The sequence below is a fragment of the Nicotiana tabacum genome, chromosome 18 (assembly GCF_000715075.1).
Source record: "Nicotiana tabacum cultivar K326 chromosome 18, ASM71507v2, whole genome shotgun sequence".
Classification (NCBI taxonomy): domain Eukaryota; kingdom Viridiplantae; phylum Streptophyta; class Magnoliopsida; order Solanales; family Solanaceae; genus Nicotiana; species Nicotiana tabacum.
Window position 1 is genome coordinate 56,864,430 of NC_134097.1, and position 26,053 is coordinate 56,890,482.

The window sequence follows — 26,053 nt, forward strand, 5'->3', positions numbered from 1 at the left end:
TGAAATCAAAAACACTTACGAGAACAAGCGTAAAAGCAGTGTGTGTTGTGAGGATTAATACTAGGCAATCACTATTATCCTTAGCCCCATGGTGGGCACCAAATTGTTTACCCTAAAAATTGGATAACAATTAAATTTATAATGTGGTTTTAAGGATATGTGATTTCGCCTAATACCAATTAATAAACGTAAAGATAAGTGATGCAAATTGACAATAATACAAAGCAAACCAGCGTTTGGACAGAGCTTTCGAGCTCAGATACCCTCGAGCTAGTTATGCAAGAATAGTTAAAGGCACAATAGGTTGAAGAACAAGAAAGTAAGCTGAGAAATATTATATTGCTTTGATATTCGTGAATGTAAGTTGTTTACAAGATGATTAGGACCCCCTTTATATATTAGAGGAATCATATTTAAGATACAATTACAATTATGGAAGTAAATCCCATGATTAACTAGATAACCGTTCTTGATTTGATCTGTTCCGAAATTTGCAACATGATCATTTCTGTTACTACACGCTGTTTGAAGTCTATCACATTTGGTCTTGGTTGTTGTTGGCCTCGATCTCAGCATGTACCTTGATCCTCGGACTCGATGTCTCGTCTTCGTGCTTTAATCCGATTCATTACGAGGCTATTCTGCGATGAAGTTTCCTTGTCTTGATCAAATAGCATAATCAGGTAGGCCGATTTTAACCGCCTAAAGAGTATAAAGGCGCTACTGCTACAATATTGTAATGATAATTCTGAATTTGTATCTCCTCCCGTCTCTCTCAAACCTCTTTTCTCTGTCTCTATCCCTTGAAATTCTTTCTCCTCTGATCTCCTTCCCCTCTGCTTCTTATCCTTGTTCTTCGATATCAATAATTTGGTATCAATTGGTATAGAGCCAGGTTGCTCTCGGCATGTGGACTGAATATTAACAAAGCATTAGTTGAAGATTCTACAATAGAAAACATATCGCATTTATGCGACGCATCAGCCGACCAAACAATGACTCTATTGGCTGAGATTCAAAGGCTTTTTCAGAAAATTTAAAGACAAATTGAGCTAAAATCTGAAGAGCCATGCAAATACTACTGCATGCCATGCTATGTTGTTTGCTCTAGTGGGAGGTACTATTGCCTAAACATGAAGATCTCTGCTTGTGTACAAAAATGGTAAGTTTAACCTCGAAACTTCTCCTTTAGGTTCCGTCCTTATAGAAAGTGCTGAAGTTCTGGAAGATATGTTCTTAAATGTACTTTTTATGGAAAACGAGAGTGATAATGATATAGATGCTTTGGGAGACACATTCCTAGCTAAACATTTTGTGGAAGATGAACGCGAGAATAATGCTCACAATGTGCTTGGTAAAATGCCAAAGCTAGATTATAATTCTGATGAGAGTGATTTGGATGCTTTAGAAGACATGTATCTACATGCACTATATTTCAGCATCTCTACAACTCCATGAATAGTGCAGCATGGGTTTTTAAGTTACAAAGGACATCTCTTATCCATGGATTCTAGTGGTAGTGTGAAACTATGAGATAGCATTCGAGGGACTACTAATCAACACTACAAAGAGGTTATAACTGACAAGGAGGTGGAAGAAGTACATGTTTGCAAGCTTTGGAGACTGGTTATTTGATTTTATCTTTCCTGTTGCAATGTGTTCTGGTGCTCTTAACTTCTCTGGTTCTGCCAGTCTAAGGAATGGAGCTGCAAAAGTCAGAGATATGGTGAATAATTTGCAATTCACTTTTGACTCAGGTGGTATATTTATTGGCTTGGAGAACCAAGCTATTGAGTTGCATTTTCAAAACCTGAACCACTTAAAAAATTTGCACCAGCAAACATGCAACTTCAAGGGATATGTGTCATCATTCTTCTCTACTCAATTATGGAGTCCAGCATATGGAAGCAAATTCAGCTCTAATGATGTTCATGCGATTATCATTCCTCTCTTGGTGGAGGAACGTGCACCACACCTTCTACATAATCAACTAGACAACTGTTGGTATATGCTTAGTACTAATGAAGTGGAGTGTTGTCTTCTTGCTATGAAATTGAGTTACTTGTTTGTTGTATTATCCTGAAATTCAAGGTGTTCCACATCAATTTCCATTTGTTCCAGGCGGCTCCTTAATGAAGTTCTGTTACTTGAGTGATATATTCTAGAGCAACTTTGATGTTTCTACACCAAATGATTATATAAATGAGCTGGAAGGTATATTCATATCACCAAGAGGTGCACTTTACTGTTGAGATAACCATTAAGGAGTGGAGCATAGCTTTTAGATGGAACACATATTATCCATTCTCCTTGTTACAAGATATAACCAGAAATATTGACTTCTGTGTGCTATGCTTGGAGAACATCTTTTGAAATTTCCTTTTGATCCTGGTGGCTCCAGTTCTACATTTACCATCCTTGAGGACAAGAATGTTGTTTAACAGGAGCGTATTGATATAAAAATTAGGGACTTAGTTCGAAAGTAGCTTAAGTGAGTGGGAGCCATTCTGGCGGAAAAGTTTGTTAGACTTCGATTTAATTTCCAATTCCTTTTTTTTTTTGGCATATTTCACATGAAACTAGTTAGGAGTATAAGGCTACTACTACTAAATTGTAATTTCATTGAGTAATGATAAATATGAATTTTTCCTCTTGTATCTCCTCTCTTCTCTGTCTCTATCCCTATCCCCTGAATTTGTCTTCTCCTCTGACCTCCCCCTCTTATTCTCTTCCCTTTTCTTTGATACCAATAATTTGGTATCAATCATAGATATGTAGTGAAAAATTACTAGAATTTCAATAAACTAATATTAAATTATGAATTCGATAAATTTTCAGATTGAAAACCTGAAGAATGCTCCAAGAGTGAAGTTGGTGGAGGAAGACAGGAGGGTTAAACTGATGACTACTTACACTCCGCAGTTTCTGGGGATACCGGCGGTATGGACGCAAGAAGGAGGGGATAGAAACATCGGGGAAGGAATTGTGATTGGCTTTGTTGATTCTGGCATTAACCCAGACCACCCCAGCTTTTCTTATGATCCCACAACTACTACAAATTATACTTCTCAACATTTTTCTGGAGCATGTGAGGAAGGTCCTTTATTTCCTGAAACTTCCTGCAATGGTAAGATAGTATCTGCTAGGTTTTTCTCAAATGGAGCTCAAGCTACTGCTATTCTTAATGCCTCTGTGGATATTCTCTCACCCTTTGATGCTGTTGGACATGGCAGGTAAAATTCATAATACTCTGGTGGTCAAACTTATCAAATTCTCCACCCATCATATACGTACTTCCTTAGTATTTATCTAGTATATTATTCTGTAGATTGGTCGATTGAACTTTACATGTTTATTTAGGTTAACTTAAATCAGTTGTAAGTATCAATTTTAATACTTCTCTATCGTGCTAGCAATCTGTTAATCAATCAGTAGTTAAATTTCAGGCAAATGGTCATTTTCTAATCCCCAAAGAAATAAACCTCGTGCTACCTATGGGGCTTATGTTAATGAATTTTTAGATATAGTTTATGGAAAATAAATTAACTTTAGGAAAAGATATTCCTCGAGAAAGCAGAAAAGAGAAAGGAAAGGAAATTTTAGTTTGAGATGTCTAGAGTATGATTTTGTCTTCAAGTTTATGTTAGCCTATACCTTTTTATTATATTTTTGATTTTTCCTTTCCAGTCATGTAGCTTCAATTGCAGCTGGAAATTTTGGAGTTCCGGTGGTAGTGAATGGCTTGTACTACGGACGAGCAACTGGAATGGCGCCGCGGGCAAGGTAGGTACATATAGAAAAACATACACAGAGGCAAAGGACTACACACACATACACACACACACACACACACACACACACACACATATATATATATATATATGATGACAAGTGGGTCTTCACTAAAGGAATGCTATGCAATTGCTTATGACAAACAGGATTGCAGTTTATAAAGCTATTTATCCAAGCATAGGAACTCTTTCAGATGTATTAGCGGCAATTGATCAAGTAAGTATTACTTGCACTTTGCACCGGTCACTACACAATTCTCAAAGGTTGCAACCGCCACTTAGCGAGCATATATCCGGCCAAGTGAACTGGATAATTTATCATCACAACAAATCATAAGCAGTTAGTATAAGATAAAGCTTTAATATCCAAACGCACATCAATAATAATAATAATAATAATCGAGAAACACGCTGCTCCACCCCTCGAATCACTGAGATAATCAGGAGAGAAGAATCAAGGGAGAAACAAAATTATCTATATCTATACTATATTAAAAGTACGAAGGCCCTTAGCGAAATATCGTTCGCCTTTTTTGCCCTTTAAAATTTAATTTTACAATGAACAAAATAGTAATTTAAGTTACTTTTCTAATATTTAGGACTTTAAAATCAATAAATTTTGGTTATTATATCTTTCCTTATTGAATTAGGTCCTGATATTTAGGAGTTTAAATTCAATTGAGATTTTACTTCAAATAAGGAAATGATCCCTTTTATTTTAAAATAGTACCATTTCATATTATTCTACGGACACTAAAAGATCTAATATCTAAGGTTTCTTTACAATGCAATATAACTAAATAATCATCGGCAAAATACAAACAACTCTACAAAATACAAATAAAATATATAAACATATGTAATAGGAAAAACTCTAAGTACCTGCTACTAATATTTTTAGGAGGTGCGTGTATGGCCAATCTTTTCATTCCCAATCTTTAAAAGACCAAAATATTTGATTTTTTATTTGTATTGTTTGATAAATATTTAAAAATCATGCTAAAAGCATTTTTATTTTTTGTTTTCAAGTCATATGAACAATATAATTTTTGTAAAATATTCCGACAGATGTCCCCTTAAATTACATTTAGGCATCTAAAAACTTTGGTGAGACATAATTTTTTCATTTATTGAGCTAATTAATGAGAACAATATCCATTTTTAGGAATTTTTCTTTGAATTTCATTTTATAAGCCTATATAACTCAATACATAGTCTAATATTTACGTGATTCTTAAGAAGTATGGGTACACGCGCAAAGCGCGTACCCTGAGACTAGTAAATATAAGAGTACAAATGAGTTGTAGGGACATAACCTTAAATCATACTCCCTCTGTTTCAGTTTATGTGAACCTATTTCTTCTTTTTTGGTCCGTTCCAAAAAGAATGACCCTTTTCTAAATTTGGTAACAGTTTAGCTTAAACTTACAATTCTACCCTTAATGAGAAGCTTTTGTAACCACACAAATACTCTGGGCCCCTTTTTGACTTGTTTAGGACCACAAATTCCAAAAGTCTTCATTTTTTCTTAAACTCCGTGCCCAATCAAACAGGTTCACATAAATTGGAACGGAGAGAGTATACTGCAGGAAAAAGAGGATGAAGTGTACTAGTAACCACTTTTAAGCATGCATTTAAAATATGTTTACAATTTATAATAGATTTAAGTATCATGAATTTTTGAGCTGTTAATTTAAAATTCAGGACTTAGTGTCCTAAATTTTTGAGCTGCTAATTTGAAATTCAGGATTAAGTGTCATGAATTTCTAAACTGCTAATTTGAAATTCAGGACTAAGTGTCATATATTTCTAAACTGCTAATTAAAATTTGGTACATAAAATTCGAGTTTCTGAACACAATTTTAGAACTTTACGATATGATGTCCTGAAGTTTGGATTTTGAGGGTTAAACTTCAGGTTCTGAAATTTAAGCAAATTGACTAATCTTTAAATACATTGTATACTGCTAATATATTTTAAATAGTATCCTTAAAAATGGCTACCTGGTGTCATTTCCAAAAAAGAAATCCCTAGCCTTCACGGACCGAGTGGATGGCCCACCAAAGCTGATTGCGTGGAAAGATCAACTAATCCTCAAGTTTTGTTAGCTGCGATATCTACAAGAAGCATTGAGTTGTGAGCCATGAGGACCTAATAAGATCATCAACTCACCCCCTTTCATGCCCATGGGGACAAGTCTTTTAAAAGTTTACTGTGCATAATTATACGCAAAATAAACTTACGTGCAAGTATAAAAAGCATACACACATCCACGACATTCACAAGAGTATCCACAGTACAAATGAAACCATAGAACTCATCACGATGCATGCATATAATAGTAACTCATTAAGGTCCGCTAATCCTACATGTTTTACCCGCATAGCCATAGCTTTGTAAATGTGCAATAAAAAGCCACATGTCTTATATTCAAAGCAAGTCAATGCCAAGTGCTAGGAGTGCAGGATCCTAAAATCACACACATCTTAAGGTAAATCATAATATAGCTGTAAAATGCTATATTTAGCACTTGCTCATCCCTACACCAACTAGGCATTTAAAATTATTTCAATGCATTTGTGCAACTCTTACGAAACATGTCTTTAGAAAAACAAGCAATTAAAAAGTTAAAAAATTCACCTACTTCAAAAGCAGTCAAAGCACAAAGCATCTCTATTGAATTTTGTGTTCCTTTTCGAATGAACACCTCATATCTATACAAATATGCAATAACGTAATCAACTACCCAATAGGAGTCACTTTAATATTTTTGGGTTTAGTCAAAGTCAATGGTCAAAATTAACTCTCGGCTAAAAATATTAAATCCTAGGACCTGATAAATTTTTTAACTAAACATAATCCATGGAGTCTAATAATGTAATTAGTTCTCAATCGGGCTTCATTTATCCATCCAATTTCTTACTTTTTCATTTGGGGCTTTTAGGGCTAAGTTCCGTATAGTTCATGCTAAGTTCCATGTTTTGGAAGCCTAAATTTGTATATAATCATGTAAAGAACTCAATAAAAGGTTTAGGATCATTACCTTAATAATTCTCAATGATCCTCCTTCAAAACCAGGTTATGATATGTGCGTTTTGTACCCCAAAAGTGAGAAATAAAGTATGAAATTTTGTATTTACTATTCCTCACCCAATGAACGTGTCATGTTGAGGAAGAGGCAAACCCAAAAATAGAAAGGATAAAGAATACTAAATTTTAACGTGAAAAATCTTTCAAATTAAAGGTAAAAATCATGGGATCATAAAAATCCAAAAAGCTCCATTATAACAGTAAGAGTATTACAAAAGTTCTCCAAATTGGATACATAACAAATACCAAACACGGAGCGACAATAGCAATAAAAGACAACAAATCAATTGAAGAAAGATGAGAAATCGCAAAAACGAAGCTGTTGTTCAGGGCTCTAAATTGGATACTACAGGCCTCCAAATCCGGTCTCCACCGTTCAAATCAAAGACTAAGATGTTAGGAACACTCAATGAAAATTTCAGCCCGATCCAACGGTGAATGAATCGGAATACGTGATTTGGAGCTGGTTGGTCGGAATAAAATCTGCTAAAGTCTCAAAAATGAGTGGTGCTAAAGTCTTATGTGCTAAAGTCTTTCAAAGACTAATATCAATGAGCAAAGAACAATTCTCCAAGTTTGCTCTATTTATAGATAATGAGTGGTGCTTTCTCTCAAAGCCAAAACCAACTCCAAATAGGAATGGAAACCAAAAGAGAATAGAATTAGGCTATTGAGCCTTTGGTTGAACAACGTGGGCATGAGTCCAACAAACTCCCCCTCTAACCAAGGAGCCAAATATGTCTTCAAGTAAATGAACTGTTGACAGGCTTCATTAAACCAGTTTTCTGCAAAACTCATGCTTATTTGCAACCACCGCTCCTCAAATAATTTCTCTTCCATGACCATTTTTATCCAATGATACTTTCTATTTATATGTTTGGTCTTAGAATAAAAAGTGAAGTGCGGCGGATAACATTCTGATTAGCACAAAATAAGATGTATCTATGGGTATGGTGGTGCCCATCCAATGGTCTCTCCCATGTATAAGTTGCGGTCTGTATCTGGCTTGTTCTCTAGGCCTACTCCCACCTCGTGGGAAATACTGCACCTCCAGTGCAACATCATTAGCTCGTGTCTAAACAAGAATACAAGAAAGAACTTGCACATAAATGTTCATCAAATCTTCATCAAGTTCATAATGATGATACAATATTTGAAGAGAATAAATATCAACAAGAAGTAGTCCAAGATACTAACATTCATATCCCAGGTGCCAAGAAAGCTTCCCAAAGTTATTTCATCAAGTCCGTCAATTAGTTAATTTCTTCCAACATATATGTCATGCAATCACATCAAACATGATCAATTAACAAGAAGGACTGAGGCCCTAAATCAAGTAGGGTCGAACCCCAATAATCAAGAGAATCAAAAACCATTTTGAAAGTGGCTTTTCTATTCATACTTAAAATGGACAAAGGTCCATAATAAGATGAAATGTGAATCCAAAGTCTAAGATGGGCAAGATCCGGACAATATCAAGAGGCAATGCCAAAATTAGTGACAAAGTCACTATCACAAGAAGACAAAATCCTAACAAGAATGCAATAATGTTCATGCAATTCATATATGTGGGCAAACTAAAGCATTTAAAAAAATATGTATTACTTAACTAATATCCATAAGAATTTAACATGTTGTTGACCCAAGTATATTGTATCCTCCATGGCAACCAAATAAATCCGAGTATACCAAAACATACTTCCTCAATTAGTAAGCAAATAGGGTACTGAAGTAACAACAACCAATATAACCACAACTTAAATTAAAAGAAATTTTAACAAGGCTTAAACTATTTAAAGTATCCCAAGAAAATAAATTAGATAAATAGTTTTAAAGATTATGTGCAAACCTTAGAGTGTTTCTAAAACTCAAACAACCACAAGGACGTAAAAATCCTCTAAGCCAAGAATCAAAACTTTTTCCTGAATTGTTCTTCTTAGCTTGAACGAATGTCTATTGTACCTTAAACACGTAATCAAACAATCACTTAAGGTCTGAAATTTAAAGATGTTTAAAGCAAATCATGATCAATACCAAAAGGCGGACAAAATAGGGTCACAACTATTCTAATAAAAATTTGGCAGGAACTCTACACTGCATTTCAGCCCCCTTTTCACATAGTAGATAGAAAAACTGGATATTGTGGTCGTCATAACAATTGTAGGTCTATGTCTTAGCTTTCTACAGAATTTTGAAGCACTACAATCCGAAGTTTAGACAAAACGTTATGCTCAAAATACTAACTGCTATCCAGCTCAAAAATGTAATCAATTTCTTTATTTCAGTGACTTAAATTTACCATCCAAAAGCTAAGTAATTCACATATAGATAGAGCAAGAAGCTTGCCACAACAGCAAGAAACAAACCTTCTCAAACTAAAACTTAGGGTTTCAAGCAAATCCTTAACCCCTTTTGACTTTTGAAAATAAAATACACACCTTTCTTCGAGGGGTAGAAAATAAGTTTTCTTTGCAATAAAACTTGGGTTTAATGAGAAAAGAAAAGTGGCATATTAGTATAGGTGTTGGGCTTCTTCAATGAAGAGTTAGAGGAAAAAAGAAAAAAGAGGTAGGCTTGGAGAAAATGAAGGGTTGCCAAACCTAAATGGTAGGTATCACGACCCGAAATTCCAGTTGTAGAGCCGTGATGGCACCTAACATCCACTTGTTAGGCAAGCCAATATTAGTTACTCTACTATTCATTTTAACAATTTTAAAAATGCATATTAATAAGAAGGTAAAGTTGTAAAACTTCAAATATATAATAAGCTCCAAACTCGCTGTCTAGTCTAATCCCGGAATCAGGCGTCACAAGTGCATGAGCTGCTAAAAGTGCTATAATCAAAGGCCGAAATAAAAATACAACTGTCTGAATAAAATAAACAATAATAAGATAAGAAGGGGACTTCAGGGCCTTCGATCGTCATGCAGCTCTACCTCAAGTCTCTAGCTAATAATTGTCCGAAGCAGGCCTCCACTAGACACCGCTAGGACCAACACCAGAATCTGCACAAGAAGTGAAAACTGTAATATGAGTACAACCAACCCCATGTACTCCCTAAGTACCGAGCCTAACCTCGACAAAGTAGTACCGAAGCTATAACAAGGCACTCACTATAAACAAGAATTAGTATAAGAAAAAACAATAATAGAATAGGGAAGTAACGACTAACATGAAAATCAGAACAAAAAATACATAACAAAGGGCCTCAGAATATCATCTATGCTCAAACTCACAATACTGCATGGGTGCAGAACCAACAGTCAAGAACAGTCATAACATATCTTCTCCGTTGCGACACGCAACCCGATCCACACATATATGTATACCAACACCGTTGCAGCGTGCAACCCAATCCCAATAACATATCAATATCTATTGTGGTGTGCAACCCAATCCCAAACAACATATCAATATCCATTGTGGTGTGCAACCCGATCCCCAAACAACATATCAATGTTACAAACAACTACGATGTAGATCTCAACATATGAGAAAGGAACCAAAACAAGTAAATACTCTAAAGCAAACCAACATAACAAACCGGAGCGAATAGAAACAAGGGAAGGAAAATAGATAATTAAAGGCATAACACAGCTAAAATGGACAACAAGTAAAAATTGGGTGCATGGGATATGTAATTAACAAATAAGGACAAGTAACAATGAAGGCATGACATGAATAGTAGAACAAAGTAAAAAAGACATAATATAGTTAAAATACGCAGTTAAAAGCCCACTTCTGCATGCTTAACCCATGACAATGTATGTACACTCGTCACCTTGTACATAGGCTGTCCTCACACATAAAATCAAGTAGCAAATGGACCAATCAAGTCCTAATTCCCTCAAGTCAAGGTTAACCATGATACTTGCCTCTTCGCGGAATCAATAAAATAATCAACCATGGCCTTTCCCTTGGAACAAGCCTCAAACCAACCAAATCTGGCATATTATCAACCAAACAACCCAAAATAAGTTTTAGAAGCTACCCACGAATGAAAAAGGTTCAATTTTGATCATTTTTGAAAAAGTCAACCCCGGACTTGCTTGGTCATAATTCGAGATTCGGACCAAATCCCGATTACGCATTCATCCCAAGCCCGATTATGTGATTTATTTCGAAATCCGGCCTTTGAAGTCTAAATCTCATTTTTGTAAAATCCTGAAATTCTACCTAAAACCCCTAATTTCTACCTTGAAATTTATGAATTTGATGTTAAAATTCATGGAAAAGTATTGGGGATTGATGGAATAAAAAATTAAAGTTACTTGTCAATGAATTTGTAAAGAAAAGCTCTCAAGAAAATCGCCTCTATGGTGTCTAGGGTTGAAAAATGGTTTAAAATGAGCTTAATCCCGAAAGTTCCACATTTTACACAGCTGCAGATGTCGCAATTGCGATGTCTGCAAATACGAACCACTGATCGCAATTGCAATCAGCATCACACAGTGTGCAAAAGTCGCAAATGCGACAAAATTATCGCATTTGCGAATAACCCCCCAATCGCAAATGCGGGCAATACTCTACAAATGTGACACTGTGATCGCAAATGCGATCCCGACTCTGTTCACAAAAGAGAACTTTGCTTCACAATTGCAAAGTCCCAAACCCAGCCCATGTTCGCATTTGTGAGCCTTACATCGCAAATGCGATGCTCGCAATTGCGATACTTGCAAGTTTACACCAGTAACAACTATGCATCAACTGTTCCAAATCAATCCACAATGCATTAGAGACTCACCTGAGCCTCTCGGGCCCCAAACCGAACATGCACACAAGTGTAATAATATCATACAAACTTATCTCGCTACCGCAAATCGTCAAAATAACATCTAATAACAAGAATCGTTCATCAAAACAAATTTCAACCTTAAAATTCATTTTTCCAAATATTTTACATAATGTGCCAAAATCCGCTTGGCTCACCCGAGACCCCAACCAAACGTCCGTACAAGTCCAAAAACATCATACGAATCTATCGAAATCGTCAAAATACCGATCTGAGGTCGTTTATCTAAAACGTTGACCGTTGTCAACTCAAACCTCACTTTAAGTCAAAAATCACCTTTTCTTCAAAATTTTACATAAAAGCTTTCTGAAAAACGATGCAGACCATGCACGCAAACTAATAAACGTCAAATGAAGCTATGAGAGATCTTGGAACATGGAAATTAAGGCTAGTACTCAAAACGACCTATTGGGTCGTCACATTCTCCACCTCTAAAAGAAACGTTCTTCCTCGAACGGACATAGAAATGTACCTGGACTAGTAAAAATATGTGGATATCTACTCCTTATATCGGAATTGGACTCCCACGTAGCCTCCTCAATCGGTTGACCTCCCTATTGCACTTCCACATAAGGAAAGCTCTTGGATCTCAACTTTCGAACTTGTCGGTCTAGAATAGCCACCGGCTCTTCCTCATAGGTAAGTTCTCATCAAGCTGTACCATGCTGAAGTCTAAAACTTTGACCTATTCTCATGGTACTTCCGAAGCAAGAAACGTGAAATACCGGATGTACCTCTGCTAGGTTAGAAGGCTATGCAAGCCTATAAGCAACCTTCCCAACTCTCTCCAAGATCTCAAACGGTCCAATAAACCTCAGGCTCAACTTGCCCTTCTTCCCAAATCAACTCACGCATTTCATAAGCGACACTCGGAGAAGAACCTTCTCGCCCACATGTAAGCCACATCTCGAACCTTCCGGTATGCATAACTCTTTTTCCTGGACTGAGCTATACGAAGTTGCTCCTAGATCACCTTAAACTTTTCCAAAGCATCACAGACCAAATCAGTACCCAATAATCTAACCTCACCGGGCTTTAACCATCCAATCGGCAAAAGACATCGCCTCCCATATAAGGCCTCGTACGGAGCCATCTAGATGCTCGACTGATAGCTGTTGTTATAGGCGAACTCCGCTAGAGGTAGAAACTGGTCCCACTGACCCCCGAAATCCATAGAACATGCCCACAACATGTCCTCCAAAATCTAAATTGTGCACTCGGACTGTCTATCCATTTGAAGATGAAACACGATACTCAGCTTGACTCGCGTACCCAACTCATGCTATACGACTCTCCAATAATGCGATGTGAACTGCGTGCCTCGGTCAAAAACGATGGAAATGGGCACGCCGTGCAAGCGAATAATCTCCCTAATGTAAATCTGAGCCAACAACTCTAAAGAATAGGAAGTCATCACCGGAAAAAAGTGTGCAAACTTAGTTAATCGGTCCATAATAACCTAGACTGCGTCATATTTCCTCAAGGTCCATGGTAAGCCTACCAAAAAAATAAAAATCCATAGTGATGCGCTCCTACTTTCACTCCGGTATCTCCAATCTCTCAGTCAATCCACCCGGTTTCTGATGCTCATACTTAACCTGTTGACAATTCAAATATCGAGAGACATAATCAATAATATCTCTCTTTATCCTCCGCCACCAATACTGTTGTTTCAAGTCACAGTACATCTTCGTGACACCTGGATGAATGGAATAGCGAGAACTATGAGCCTCCTCAAGGATCAACTCTCTCAACCCATCAACATTTGGAATACAAATCCGGCCTTGAGGCCTCATAACACCATCATCTCCAATCACAAACTCCTTAGCACCACCCCGTTGCACCGTGTATTTCAACACCAACAAGTGAGGATCATTAAACTGGCGAGGCTTGATACGCTCCAACAACGATGACTGTGCCACGACACAAGCAAAAACCCTGCTAGGCTCCGAAACATCCAACCTCACGAACTGACTGGCCAAATTTTGAACATCCATGGCTAGTGGCCTCTCCACTACCGGTAAATATGCCAAACTGCCCATGCTCTCTACCTTCCTACTTGATGCATCGTCCACGACATTGTCCTTTCCGGGATGATACAGAATAGTGATATCATAGTCTTTCAGCAACTCTAACCATCTCTGTTGCCACAAATTAAAGTCCTTCTGCTATAATGAACATATGTTGGAGACTTCGATGGTCGGTATAGACCTCAAATTGAAAACCGTACAGATAATGCCTCCAAATCTTTAGCGCATGAACAATGGTTGCCAAGTCTGAATCATGCACAAGGTAATTCTTCTCATGAACCTTCAACTGCCGAGACGCGTATGCAATCACCCTACCGTCCTGCATCAACACCATGCCAAGCCCAATATGTGATGCATCACAATACTCAATGTTAGATTCCGATCTTGTAGGCAACACCAATATTAGGGCTGTAGTCAATGCATTCTTGAGCTTCTGAAAGCTCACCTCACACTCGTCGGACCATCTGAAAAGGACACCCTTCTGGGTCAACTTGGTTAATGGGGTTGAGATAGATGAAAATTCATTCATGAATCGGCGATAATACCCCGCCAAACCTAGGAAGCTCCGAATCTCTATAGCTAAAGTAGGTCTAGACCAGTTTTGAACCGCCTCAATCTTCTTAGGATCCACCTTGATGCCCTCAGAAGATACGATATGCCCTAAAAAGGCAACCGTGTCAACTTGAACTCGCACTTCGAAAATATGGCATATAACGGATGATCCTTCAAAGTCTGAAGTACGATCCGTAGGTGCTGCTCATGCTCCTCTTGACTGCATGAGTAAACCAAAATATTATCGATGAATACAATCACGAAGGAATCCAGATATGGCTTGAACACCCGATTCATCAAATCCATGAAGGTTGCTGGGGCATTAGTCAAGCCAAATGACATCACCAAGAAATCGTAGTGACCATACTGAGTTCGAAAAGCGGTCTTGGGACATCCGATGCCATAATCTTTACCTGATGCTAGCGAGACCTCAAATCAATCTTGGAAAACACCTTGGCCCCCTGAAGCCGGTCAAGATTTTCGGGAACGGATACTTGTTCTTGATAGTGACCTTGTTCAACTGCCGATAATCTATGCACATCCACATCGATCCGTCCTTCTTCTTCACAAACAACACCGGTGCACCCCAAGGCGAGACACTAGGTCTAATGAATCCCTTATCAATGAAATCCTGCAACTGTTCCTTCAATTTTTTTAATCCCAATTGGGGCTATACGGTATGGTGGAATAGAAATGGGCTGAGTGCCCAGAACCAAGTAAAATGCAAAAGTCGATATCTCTGTCGGGTGGTATGCCCCGAAATCTGTAGGAAACACCTCTGGGAGCTCACGCACAACCGGAACCGAATCCATGGAAGGAAACTCCGCACTAGAATCACGGATATAAGCCAAATACGCCAAACACCCCTTCTCGACCATACGCCGAGCCTTCACATATGACATGAGCCTGCTAGTGGATTGACCAAGAGTCACTCTCCACTCCAATCAAGGCAACATAAGCATGGCTATCGCCACAGTCTTGGCGTGACAATCCAAAATAGCATGATATGGTGACAACTAATATCCATGCCCAGAATCACATCAAAATCTACCATATCAAGTAATAGAAGGTCAACTCTAGTCTCATAGCTTCCAATAGCGACCAAACAACAGCGATAGACCCGGCCCACCATAATAGAATCCCCAACAAGCATAGACACATAAACAGGGGCACTCAAAGAATCACGAGATATATCCAAATATGAAAAAAAATAGGATGACACATATGAATAAGTGGAACTCGGATCAAATAAAATTAATTCATCTTTATGGCAAACTAGAACAATACCTGTGATGACCGCATCAGACGACTCCGCCTTAGTTCTAGCTGAAAATGCATAGCAACGTGGTTGAGCCCTACCAATCTGACCTCCACTTCTCGGATGGCCTCTCCCTGGCAGGACTCCGCCTTTAATGGCCTGACCGCCACCCCGGACTTATCGAGTTGTTACAATAGGCCTCCGTGTACACTAGCATGATGCACACTGGAATATGAGGCGATTGTAAACCGTGACTCATGTGGATGATCAATCCACCCGAGGGTTCCTTGCCTCAGAAGTCTCAAAATTGATTCTTCAATTCGTTTCTAGGGTTTAAATACCTAAGTTGCTCCGACATGGCAGTTTAGGTGCCGCACCCGTGTCGACACGGCACTAGTATGGGTGTGGGTATGGGATCCATACCGGATATGGTCAAACAATTTTGGGTACTTTTACCACGATGGACGGAAAAATTTGAGGCGAGATACAATTTGATTCCCGAAATTAAAACCAAACTTGGGGTAAAGTTGAAGAAAATAGCATACCTTATCTAGGAAATCAATCATTTACTTATCTACAATTTAAGAATAAAAAAGAAATCCATACTTTACAAGCTATACTTAAGTATTCCACAAAATTTCTCATAAAGTAGAGATATTTTTATTTTTTTGAATTATTTTTAGCCGGATCCTCGCACCCGTATCCGTACTAGGATCCGTATTCCTGAATCTTAGAATTTACATCTCGAAAGATCCGACCTCTAGATCCGCACCCGTGTCGGACACCCGCACCCGTGTCCGAGCAACTTAGTTAAATACTAAAGCCCTTTGTGATCGCAATATCTCTTCCGAAATTGCGGACTCCATTGGGCTTGAACATCGCGGATAAATCCTCACAATAGCGTAACTGCATTTGTGAATCCTTCTTCACGATCACTACTAGCTCCTTTGCAATTGTACAAGTCAATCCGGTCGATCATGATCACTAGAAAATTACTGGTGTAATTCCTCTAACTTAAAACTGATTTGGAACATGCTTTGACACCTCGAGTCTCAACCTAAACAATACCAACAAGTCATAAGTAGTATTAGCAACTTATACACATGCTCAAAACATTATTTGGAAAGAAATACATAATTTAAGAGGTTGGGTTTTCAAAATCCTTTAGAAGTATTACTCCCTCCTGTCCGAAAAAGAATGATACTTTTCGGATCTTGAGAGTCAAACCTCTTAAATTTGGCGATGAATTTAGACATAGAATCTTTATGTTTTTTTATGTAAAATTTAAATATTATATAAATTATACTGTGAATCACAATATTTAACGATTCAAAATATTTGAAAGGTATATGAAAAAGTCGTGGTCAAAGAACTACTCATTTGACTCTCGAAGTTCGAAAAGTGTCATCTTTTTTTGGGACAGAGGGAGTAGTTATTTTTCCTTTGCAATTTCACCCTTATTATATAAGTAATTATTGTTTTAGTATAATGCGTGCAAGTTGACTCGAACACCACGACTATTAGAAAGAAGTAATTAATATCGTTTTAGCATTTCTCATTCAACCAAATTCTAAAATTTTCAAGAGGTTGACCCAGTTTGACAAATTAATTTGCAGGCAGTATTAGATGGGGTTGATATCTTGACTCTGTCAATAGGACCAGATGAACCACCAGAAGGCACACTGACTTTCTTGAGCCTGTTTGAGATATTCATGTTAGCTGCACACAAGGCTGGAACGTTTGTTGTTCAAGCAGCTGGGAACCAGGGTCCTTCTCCTTACTCTGTCATCTCTTATAGTCCATGGGCTGTAGGTGTTGCTGCTTGTGACATTGATAGAACCTATCCTGCCACTCTTATTCTTGGTAACGGTCTCAAAATTGGGGGTGTAGGATTATCAGGTTAGTTTTGCTACATAATTATTATTTAAAAGTCTATATTACTTTTATGGCATTTTTGTCGAAGTAACTCGTTATTTCAATCATTTTACGAAAATAATACAACTTTTTAAATAATTTCCGAACTAGTATAAACGTATTTCTTAGGAATTATTTTATTCAAAAATTTCACCAGGCAAAAGCTAACCGCTAACGAAGTTTAGTAAAATGTTCACGCAGTCATTGGAACGATTATTAATTAAACGTGATTGAGAAAAATGATTTTAGCTTATCGCTTTATTTTTTAAAATATATTACGGCATTACTGAGAGTAATGTTTTAAGGCTAGGGCATAAACAAGGGTTATGTCAGTAGTTGTCCCCGCGACCGATCAGGTTAAGTTTGATGATGTCTTTATAAACTTGTTGTTTCCACGAATTACAGTTTATTCTTTTATTTTTACTGTTGGTAACGTAAATAATTTTTAACGAACTAAACCTCAGATCACACTGAAATCAGATGAGAAAGAAATATTGGTCGATGTATCCCAACCAACACCGTAGCAGCATTGCATATAGTCCGGAATCCAGTCTTTCATGAACGGACCAAACATCTTGAAGTAGATTGCCATTTTGTTAGAGATGAGCTAGTCGCCAGCAGTATACATCCCAGTTATGTTCCTTCTCATGATCAGTTGACAGATATCTTTACGAAGGCATTAGGAAATCATAGTATGAACACTTTTGGGCATTCGAAATCATCATTACACAACATGAGGAGGGGTATTGACCGTATATAGCAAATACGGTAAATAAATGTTGTAATATGTGTAGGCCTATTTTCTAGGAACTTGAAGAGAAAGTTAGGGTTATGTTATGATTTTATATATATAGATGTGAGATCCCACATACCGGCCCGGCCACCTTTACAGCAAGAAAAAGAAGAAACTAGGATTGAAATAGGAGACTGGCTAATTCGAGAAAACTTCAACAAGGCAGATGGAGCCTATGTGCTTCACTATGGGTACAATTAAATTTAGTTTTTGCAACACCGTATATGAGATTCTTTAACTCATAATTTCGTACAAGTTTAATATTAAGAACTTTAAAGATCATATATTTATGTTCCAAATACGGAATATGCCTCTACTTGTAGACATAGTGATTGCTCTAAAAAAGTTGGATAGTCTATATTTGGTCACTTCAGCGACGTACTTGATACTTAAAAAAGAAAAATTAGTGGGATAGCTTATTTAACGTTGGAATATATAATTCGAAGATGATTAAAGAGAAAAAGTATGATTTTTGTTTGAGGGCTTGTAAACAATATGTTTTCACATTAACTAGTATGTATTTTTGTAGGACCAACATTTGGAGGTGGGTTGATTCAGTATAAGCTGGTTTTGGCTAAGGATGCAGTAAAAAAAAATAGCACATTTCCAAGAATTTTCAATGCGGATGAATGCCAATACCCAGAGGCATTTGACCCTCTTGTTGTGCAAGACAGTGTTGTGATTTGCACGTTTTCAGCTGGTTTCTACAATGGGAATTCCAGTCTTATGGGCATCATACATACTGCCAATCTTCTTCGATTCAAAGCATTTGTTTTTGTTGCAAATCCAAGTTATGGAGATTTCATAGCGGAGCCTATTCCTTTCGCTACTCCTGGCATTATGATACCAACAACTATTGATACCCAGGTCTGTCTGTCTGTACCTACCTAAATTTCCCTCATATTTTCAAATATATATATATATATATATATATATATAACTTCATCTATTGTATTTGCAGAATATATTGCAGTACTATGAAAGAGAAACTGTAAGGGACAAGAATGGTTTTGTGGTAAGATATGGTGGTAGAGCAGCCATAAGTGAAGGAAGAATTGCTTCTTACAAGGGTAGAGCTCCTATAGTTAGCAGATTTTCATCAAGGGGTCCTGATTACATTGATCAAAGTAAAAATCCTACTGATGTACTCAAGCCTGATATTTTGGCTCCTGGACACCAAATTTGGGCAGCTTGGAGTCCCATGAGTGTTTTAAATCCCATTCTTTCGGGTATATATATATATGTTTCTAGCTAAATTTTTTTATAACTACTCTTCTAGTATAAAGTTAATAATCATATATGCAGGACATAATTTTGCCCTATTGTCTGGTACAAGCATGGCAACACCTCATATTGCTGGAGTAGCTGCACTAATAAAGCAATATAATCCATCATGGACACCATCAATGGTAGCTTCAGCAATGTCAACCACAGCCACCACTTATGACAATCTTGGGGACCCCATTATGGCTCATGGATTTGATCTCTACACCTTATACACTTCTGCTCCTTTTGGTTTTGGTGCTGGCCTTGTCAATCCCTCTCATGCTCTCGATCCCGGTCTCATCTTTTCAGCAGGTATAAGTGTAGTACTTTATTCATTTCCATCTGAAGAAAGCAAATGGTAAATTTCTACCGTTATTAACTGGTTAGTAAAGAGTTTGATAAAAACGGTTATGCTATTCCATTACACTATCGTAAAGCTGCTCAAGATAGAAAAGACAAATACAGATCCTAATCACTAATTGACAAAAGAAAAATGCAATTCCCGATCACTAATTGTCTGAAGATCGGGAATTACAGATTGCAGAAAATAATGTTGAGAAAAAGAATCTGCAGGTGATTATGGTTCCTTATTATGCCCCCTGCAAGATACGCGGTGAGGGAACGACGCCTATCTTGGACCGATCACAACGAAAATCTGTTGTAGGCACCACTTTGGTAAGAGAATCAGCAAGTTGTGAGAAAGAAGGAACATGTCGTACAACAAGTGTTTTGTCCCTGACTTGCTCCCGAACAAGATGCTTCATGCGACTGTGGAAGATTTGGTTTGAGACAAAAGGTTGCACCTAATTTGTCACAGCAGACCATGGGAATGTTTGAAATGGAGAAGTGTTGTTCTTTCAGGAGATTAACAATCCAATTGGTTTCACCTGCAGCATTTGCAAGCGCCTTATATTCGGCTTCAGTAGAGGAACGAGCTACTGTAGTTGCTTCTTGGATGACCATATAAATGGAAAACCCCCAAGAAACACGATATAAGCTCGATCCGGTGGAGCACCAGCCATCTGGATCAACTCCCTAGTCAGAGTCAGAGAATGCTACTAGATTGAGAGGTTTATGAGGTGCTAGTAGCAGACTATAAGAATCAGTTGCTTTCAGATAGCACAGAACCCTCTTGCTAGCTTGCCAATGTGAATGAGTGGGACGATGCATAAACTGAGATAGGCGATTTACTGCAAAGGATATACCTGGACGAGTAATAGAAAGATACTGAAGAGCACCAACAACTTGACGATAATGCTTTTGATCCGTGGGTGCAGTGCCATCATCAAGTGTGAGTGGAGCGATGCTGCAAGTGGAATTTACTCCTTTGCCATCAAGCATATTGAATCGATGAAGAAGATAAGCAATATACTTTCTTTGCGAGAGGAGAAGACCAGCAGATGTATGACAAACCTTAACACAAAGTAGTTAAGAGGCTGTAGATCTTTCAGAGAAAACCGGGCTGCTAGAGCTGTATTCACTTCAAGTACGTTTGCATCAGAAGAACCTGTCAATATAATATCATATACATAGAGAAGTAGAAACACAACATAGGTCAGACCATGCATTGTAAAAAGTGAAGTATCCGACTTAGAACCAACAAACCCACTCGAGCAAATAAATTTCTTGAATTCATTGTAACATGCACTAGGGACTTGGCGAAGAACATAAATTGCCTTATGGTGTTTGCAAACATAAGTAAGATACTTAGAGTTGACAAAACTAGGGGGTTGCTCCATGTAAACCTCATCCTCTAGTTTACCTTGGAGAGATGCATTATTCACATCAAGTTGATAAAGAAACCATTTGGAGTATGTGGCCAAAGTGAGAATCAGACGGATAGTAGTTGATTTTACCACTGGACAGAAAGTTGAGGTGAAGTCAATACCAGAGGGCTGATGAAATCCTTTTGGAACTAGCCAACCTTTGAATCGATCTAGATTTCATCTGATTTTTGTTTGACCCGAAAACCCACTTGTAGCCAATGATATTTCGGTTTGCAGATGGAGGAACGAGGGACCAAGTCTTGTTGCGGACAAGGGCATCAATTTCTTCATGCATTGGATCTTTCCATGCTGGACTACGTACTTCTGTATATGTGCGAGGAGCCACAATAGTGTTGGGATCTAAATAACATGACGCATGCGGAAGCTAACAATGCAAACTAGTATAAAAATATAAAAACTATTGAGAGAAAAATCTCCCCTAAACAAGACTCTTTAATGACTACATTGTGGATGCTATTGTTGTTGTTCTTGTTGTGAGAAGAAAACGTCAATTTGTAGAAGTACAAAACTTCTTCTCCAAGAAAAGAATAATGCATATGAATGAGATTTATTCCTTCTAGGAGTTTTTTTTCCTTCCTTCAAGAAAGGGAATCCTAATAGATTAGAAATTTAGGGCAAAATCCTAACAAATAGGATCTGCTGATTCTAAGAGAGCTGAATAATTAAGTGGTTTCTTCAGTTTGAAGATATTGTGCTGGGACCGAGTGACTACATGAGCTGGCGGATGAAGTGGACTATTTACCTGTTGCAAAGAATAGTTTGAGGCATCTTCGCTCAATTTCAAAATAGGAGCAGTTGGACATGAGACTGTTGATATTGTTGTAGTGAGCGGAGCTGGAGTAGTGGGTGGTGAAATTATGACATCCAATGGCATGGATACGGGAGTAGATATTACGGGAACTGGGGAGATATCAAGAGTGGGTATAGGTGTAGTGGTGTTTGATGATGAGGGTGGAGTGTGGTCAATAGGTATAACATCAAGTGAAGAATGAAGAGTGGATTCGGAAACCCGAGGTAGGAGAAGAAACATGGTAGAGAAGGGAAAATTATTTTCTATAAAAACAACATAGCGAGATAAGAAAAAACTTTGGAAGTGGATGGATCAAAATACTAGTAATTTTGTGGAATACCCAAAGAACACATGGCTTGGACATAAGATCAAGATTATGACTAGAATAGGGACGTAGCCAAGGATAGCACAAATAGCCGAATGTACAAAGTGTACTATAATGTGGTGAGGTATGAAAAAGGGACTCGTATGACTTTCCTTTCATGATGGGAGTGATCATTCTATTGATTAGGTACAGGTGAAGAATGAAGAGTGGATTCGGAAACCCGAGGTAGGAGAAGAAACATGGTAGAGAAGGGAAAATTATTTTCTATAAAAACAACATAGCGAGATAAGAAAAAACTTTGGAAGTGGATGGATCAAAACACTGGTAATTTTGTGGAATACCCAAAGAACACATGGCTTGGACATAAGATCAGGATTATGACTAGAATAGGGACGTAGCCAAGGATAGCACAAATAGCCGAATGTACAAAGTGTACTATAATGTGGTGAGGTATGAAAAAGGGACTCGTATGACTTTCCTTTCATGATGGGAGTGATCATTCTATTGATTAGGTACACGGCCGTAGAGCAAGCATAAGGCCAGTAAATTAGGGGTACTGAGGCTTCATGCATGAGGGTTAAGGCCGTTTCCATGATATGACAATGACGTCTTTTTGCCAGTTGCGTAGCCAGGAATTTCGTCAAGGGTGTTCAAACTTTAAACAAGTCAATAATTTTTTGTCGATGAATGGTGTACCAAAGTTTTAAGATCAAACTACGCAATATTTAGCTAAACAATAAAAAAAACTTTACACAGCATTAGAAATTTTACTAATAAAAGTAAGCATAAAACCAAAGAAAAGAGAGAGTCGAGGGGATTTTGTGTAGAGAGCTTTTGTTGAAGAAATTTTTGTAGAACTTTATAAAATTTATTTAAGAAATAACTTTTAGTTAAAAGATTACTTTTAAGATTAGTTGTTTATTTCTACACAAGTTTTAAGTTTTAACATTTATTTTATTAAAAAAAAACTATAGTGAAAAAGAATCAAATAGACCATATATGGTGGTCTCCGTTTATTTTGGCAAATAAAATGAGTTGTAATTTAAACCCGTGAACAACACGTCACTTTGAACACCCTGAGCGTTGGACTCACTCAACTGTGTTAAGGGTGTTTAAAATATAATATATAGCCATATAAAGTAATATTCAACTTATATACACAATATAATTTTTCGGCGAACGGTGTACGCTTGACCATCCTTGGTATAGGGTGGCTATGGCACTACTTTCTGCAACACTCACCCTTTGAGGCGTGTGGTGTTGAGAAGAGATGCTGAATTCCCATTGATAGAAAGTGTCTTTGTAAAGCTCTAATATTCGCCACCGCCATTTGAATATAAACTAGTGATTAAACAATTAAAAAACTTTTTAACAAGCAATATAATTTGAAGGCAGCAAGGATGGAGACAACATTAGATTTCTTTTTCAATGAGAAAATCCATGTATATTTTGTGAAGTGATGAAGAAAGATGGCATAGTAGTGATACCTTTCGGTGGAATTGACGGGATAGGATCCCCATACATGAGTATATTAAAGTTCTAATGGTCTTGAACTTCTTATTGTAGATTGATTGAATGGCAAACGATGTCTTTTATTACAAAGACATGAGTTACAATGATCTTGATAGAAATCGAAAACTAGTAATCAAAATTGTGAAATAACAAACTTCAGAATTTTTAAATTAGGATGTCTGAGACGACGATGCCAAAGTGTAAATGAAGGACGAGTGGATGTATAAGCAAGGTAGGCTGCATGTGGTGAGGATCCAGTCCATTTCTAAGCTTGAGCTGTAAAAATTGCACGGGGCGCCCTATTTGATCGCCCCCGTTTAACCTATACCCATTTTTTTTAAACTTTTAACTTGTACCCACTTTTTAAATAACTCCAGCCCCCTTTCTCCTCCTCCTTCTCCTCCTTCGTTTTCTTCTTCAAGTTACAAAACAAACTGGTATTTATCTCCAGAAGCAACGGTGCTTTAGTTATAAGGTCAATTTTTTTTAATTGAACAGTTCGGCAGTTGTACTTCTGCTCCAAATTTACAGCAAATTAGTCTTAGGAAAAAGTTTAAGTTACCAGTAAGATGAGCTTTAAAATTTTGGAGTTTTTGTATGTTTATTCGTGTTTGAGTTGAGAAGATGTACACTATTTTTCTTAAAAAATCACTGCTAATTGTGGTGCTTCAGCTCTAGAGCTGAAGTTCGCCAGTTACAAAATAAAAACTTCAGCTCTACAAACAAAACCTTCAGCTCTAGAGCTGAAGTTCGTCAGTTACAAAACAAAAACTCTTCAGGCCCGGCTACTAGAATGCTGAAGTTTTGCGTGATTGTCTTTGCTACTTCAGCCCCGTATGCTAAAGTTATGCGAAAAACGGGTACGCTTGCAATTTTTTTTACAAAGCAGGCACAAGTTAAAACGTGACACAAAAAGCGGGTATAGATGCAAATGCCCCGCTTGAGCTTTATTCGGGCCTTGAGCTAGAGGTGCTTCTGTTCTCAAATCAGCAATGGCTAGTTCATCAATAGTGTGGATCTCATTGAGATATTGAGCTATTGACCTGGTAAGGCGAGCAAGAGAGTTTTGAAATCTATAGACTTGTGATTGGCACTTATTTGCGTATTGTTGAGCAAGTTTCGTCCAAGCTGCATGAGCAGTGGCTGGATTAATGGTGACCAACTGTCCACCTTGAGTGATATGATTGATCACGCCATGGCTGGTTGGGGCTGAGGTCTTGACTGCGGAAGTTTCGTCAATAGTCATGATAACAGACAGGGATGGTACGAGCGAAGCTGCTCAAGATAGAAAAGGACAATACAGATTCTAAGTACTAATTTGCAAAAGAAAATTACAATTCACAACCACTAATTGGCTGAAGATGAGGGATCAAATATTACAGAAATAATTATGTTGTCTTATTAGTTAGAACGTAAACAATTTGAAGTTGATGGTTTTTTTTTAAGGAACATTTTGACATGACAAATTCTAAGTTGAGTTACCAAAAGTGCTAATCTTTCATCTCATTTATTTATTCTTATTGAGACAGGGTACGAGGATTACATCAGTTTCCTGTGTTCTTTACCAAATATTGATACTGCAATAGTCAAAAGTGCAACAGGAGGAGTTTGTGGTGAGTTATTTGTCAATCCATCGGACCTAAATTTGCCTTCGATTACAATAACATCCCTTAATGGATCGCGACTAGTACGTCGGACAGTCATGAATGTTGGAAGCAAAGCAGAGACGTATGTTAGTGCAGTGTTGGCACCGAAAGGAGTGATGGTTGATATACAACCATCTTGGTTTAAAATAGCTCCACAAGAAACCCAACATTTGCACATTACACTCAATGTCACCCAACCTCTTGATGAATTTACTTTTGGTGAAATTGTTTTAACGGGATCTTTAGATCACGTCGTCAAGATGCCACTATCAATTTTCCCCAACGTCATATGAGAAGAGGCAATGACTAACTTGATAGTCGATCATATAGTTATATACTCTTATCTTGTGCCAAGTACCTTTGTAGTTTGCCTCTCATTGTCGACATTACCTATGTACTTTCAAAAATAAGACATTGTATTAAGCCTTTCTATTACTAGTATTTTCCAGTTATTGACCATTAGGAGATGCAATTCATTGAGTGAAACAGTCAAATCGATAATTGATG

At 37.5% G+C, this 26,053-nt stretch overlaps 1 protein-coding gene across 3 annotated transcripts; it reads left to right on the forward strand.

Moving 5' to 3' along the window:
• Window positions 1-741: 741 nt before the first annotated feature.
• On the forward strand, window positions 742-26,053 carry LOC107826087 (subtilisin-like protease SBT2.4). 3 transcript variants are annotated; one of them, XM_016653035.2, is made up of 9 exons: window positions 742-1,162; window positions 2,839-3,233; window positions 3,688-3,783; window positions 3,939-4,008; window positions 17,130-17,412; window positions 18,750-19,087; window positions 19,182-19,449; window positions 19,526-19,798; window positions 25,430-26,053. In XM_016653035.2, the coding sequence occupies exons 1-9, from the start codon at window positions 1,160-1,162 to the stop codon at window positions 25,837-25,839; spliced, it is 2,136 nt and encodes a 711-aa protein (XP_016508521.2). In that variant the 5' UTR covers window positions 742-1,159; the 3' UTR covers window positions 25,840-26,053. The 3 variants fall into 3 exon arrangements, with proteins under 3 accessions (XP_016508521.2, XP_016508523.2, XP_016508520.2); XM_016653037.2 differs by having other exon boundaries at window positions 745-1,162; window positions 3,708-3,783; XM_016653034.2 differs by lacking the exon at window positions 742-1,162 and adding an exon at window positions 2,062-2,214.

Coding starts and splice junctions, on each gene's coding strand:
- LOC107826087 (XM_016653034.2), top strand. Junction 3,784..3,938: donor GGAATGGCGCCGCGGGCAAG/GTAGGTACATAT, acceptor TATGACAAACAG/GATTGCAGTTTATAAAGCTA. Junction 4,009..17,129: donor TATTAGCGGCAATTGATCAA/GTAAGTATTACT, acceptor ATTAATTTGCAG/GCAGTATTAGATGGGGTTGA.